This window comes from Pocillopora damicornis, chromosome 7 (genome assembly GCF_964200805.1).
Source record: "Pocillopora damicornis chromosome 7, jaPocDami1.2, whole genome shotgun sequence".
NCBI classification, from domain to species: Eukaryota; Metazoa; Cnidaria; class Anthozoa; order Scleractinia; family Pocilloporidae; genus Pocillopora; species Pocillopora damicornis.
In genome coordinates this window covers 24,862,631-24,864,422 of record NC_142676.1, presented here as the reverse complement: position 1 = coordinate 24,864,422, position 1,792 = coordinate 24,862,631, and the positions used below count along the sequence as shown (strand labels likewise).

The following is a 1,792-nucleotide window of genomic DNA, read 5'->3' as shown; positions in this document are numbered from 1 at the left end:
CATTCTCACTTGAAACGATGAAACGATGAAACCATGTCAAGAATTAATGCAATGGTTTTCGACAAGGTTTCGACAAGTTAAAGGTCATTAGTATATACTAAAGCAGTGGACAGCGTTGAAGGTGTGCTCTGACTGGCTACTCAAACTCTGAATATCCTTTGCTATTTACCTCCGAGCAACTCGCGAGTTTCACGCTGCCGCACGTACAGGAATAAATTGATTATTAAAATCATCTTTTTGTGCCATATTATCTCACTGATTTAGTGTGTACTAAAAACAGCTATTCGCCTCAGTGTCGTGGCTATTAGTGAATATTTGCCAAGCTGCTTCGCGGCTCGTTAAATGTCTACTATTAGCCACCTACACGTCGGTAAATAGTTATTGCTTATATCTGAAATAACCTCGATTTACAGAATTCGTTTCAGCACAAATGAAGAAAACATCATTTTCTCCATTAAATGATTTCCGGCTCAGTTTTATTAACGTAAGCATTTACAACTTAGTACTAGTACAAGACTTCAACCTTATAAGGGTGCCAAGACATCGGGAGGATCTCGAAAAATTCTCAGTTCAAACCTCGATATATGAGGAGGTATGTAGCATTATCAGAATTTATAACTGCTAATTTAACCTAAGGTTATTGAACAATTATCGAGTACCTTTTGTGGCATCGTAGTGGCCTGGCCCAGAATGATCATATGCAATGTAGATGCGTGTGGTGGTAAGGAATTCGTGTGGTAGGAATGGCACCGTAGGTGTGGAAGGGAGAGCGGTAATAATCACAATTGGAATTTTCAAGACTTTAGCTGTTGCTCTCGCGTATAAATCACCAACTTCATTTGCGAAAAATCCGTCTTGGCTAAATTTGTAAACTTCCTCTAACCCATTAACGCCAGTTGTCATCCAGTCTCTGTACTCTTCAATGTTATCAGAGACTTCTTTCACAAACAGCTCCCTAAGTCTACGTGTGTCGAAGGCTTCACTAATTCCTAATCCAAGGGAATTGCAATGCCCTTCGATATGTTCCTTGTATTCCCTCAGGTGTCTATTGAGCTGTGAGGCAACTGCTCTGAAAAAACAGTTCCCATCTCTTTCGATCTTGTCAACTTCAAGGTTAAAACCCGAAAGATTCCTTATCAAATTGTCCATGTGTTGAGCAGTTAAGTCTAATTCCAAAGAATTCATCTTTTTCTCTACTTCTATAAACTTTTCAGTTTTTAAACTGGTGGACCAAAGGAAAGCCAGGATATCTACCGTTTTGTTTTTACATCTTTCCGTAAAGGCGTCCATAAAATCTTGGAGATGTAGAACTCTTTGGATGATATAATCTACGATACTCCGGGTTTTAAGTCGCTCTACGAGTCCCGGAAAATTTACTTTACTCCGTGTGCTCATGAAGTCCTCTGCATGAGAAATTTCAAATTGCTTCATGTGTTGTTGTGGCGATGAAAGGTTACCTTCTCTAATTATTTCAACTGGCATAACAGGCTTAGCTCTCGAGGTCAATCTGTTTATTTGTCGTTTGCAATTCCAGGCAAACAATGCACAACTCATTACAGCTATCGCGAGTTCTGGTTCAATCTTAGAGACACCACAGAGGAGCGATCTATTTATATGTCTGTGTAGACGTTCATTCTTTTCTGTTCCACACCCAGGAGGTATGTCCGAAAGACACCCCTTTTGTATGTGTTTGCGAAGGCATTCTAATTGATGGAGAGTTTCCTTGGACAAACGATCCTTCCAAGAAAACAATAACCGTTCTAGGTTTGCCTCGATCTCATCTGAGCCAGGC

The 1,792-nt window shown here is 40.1% G+C and overlaps 1 protein-coding gene across 1 annotated transcript in view; it reads right to left on the bottom strand.

Annotated features, from left to right (window-relative positions):
- Positions 1 to 406: 406 nt before the first annotated feature.
- Positions 407 to 1,792, bottom strand: part of LOC149043284 (uncharacterized) — a 2,393-nt gene continuing 1,007 nt past the window's right edge. The window contains exon 2 of the mRNA XM_089213719.1: positions 407 to 1,792. This exon is cut by the window's right edge and continues 692 nt beyond it. Within this exon, the coding sequence (XP_089069845.1) occupies positions 649 to 1,792 (1,144 nt within the window). The 3' untranslated portion in view covers positions 407 to 648.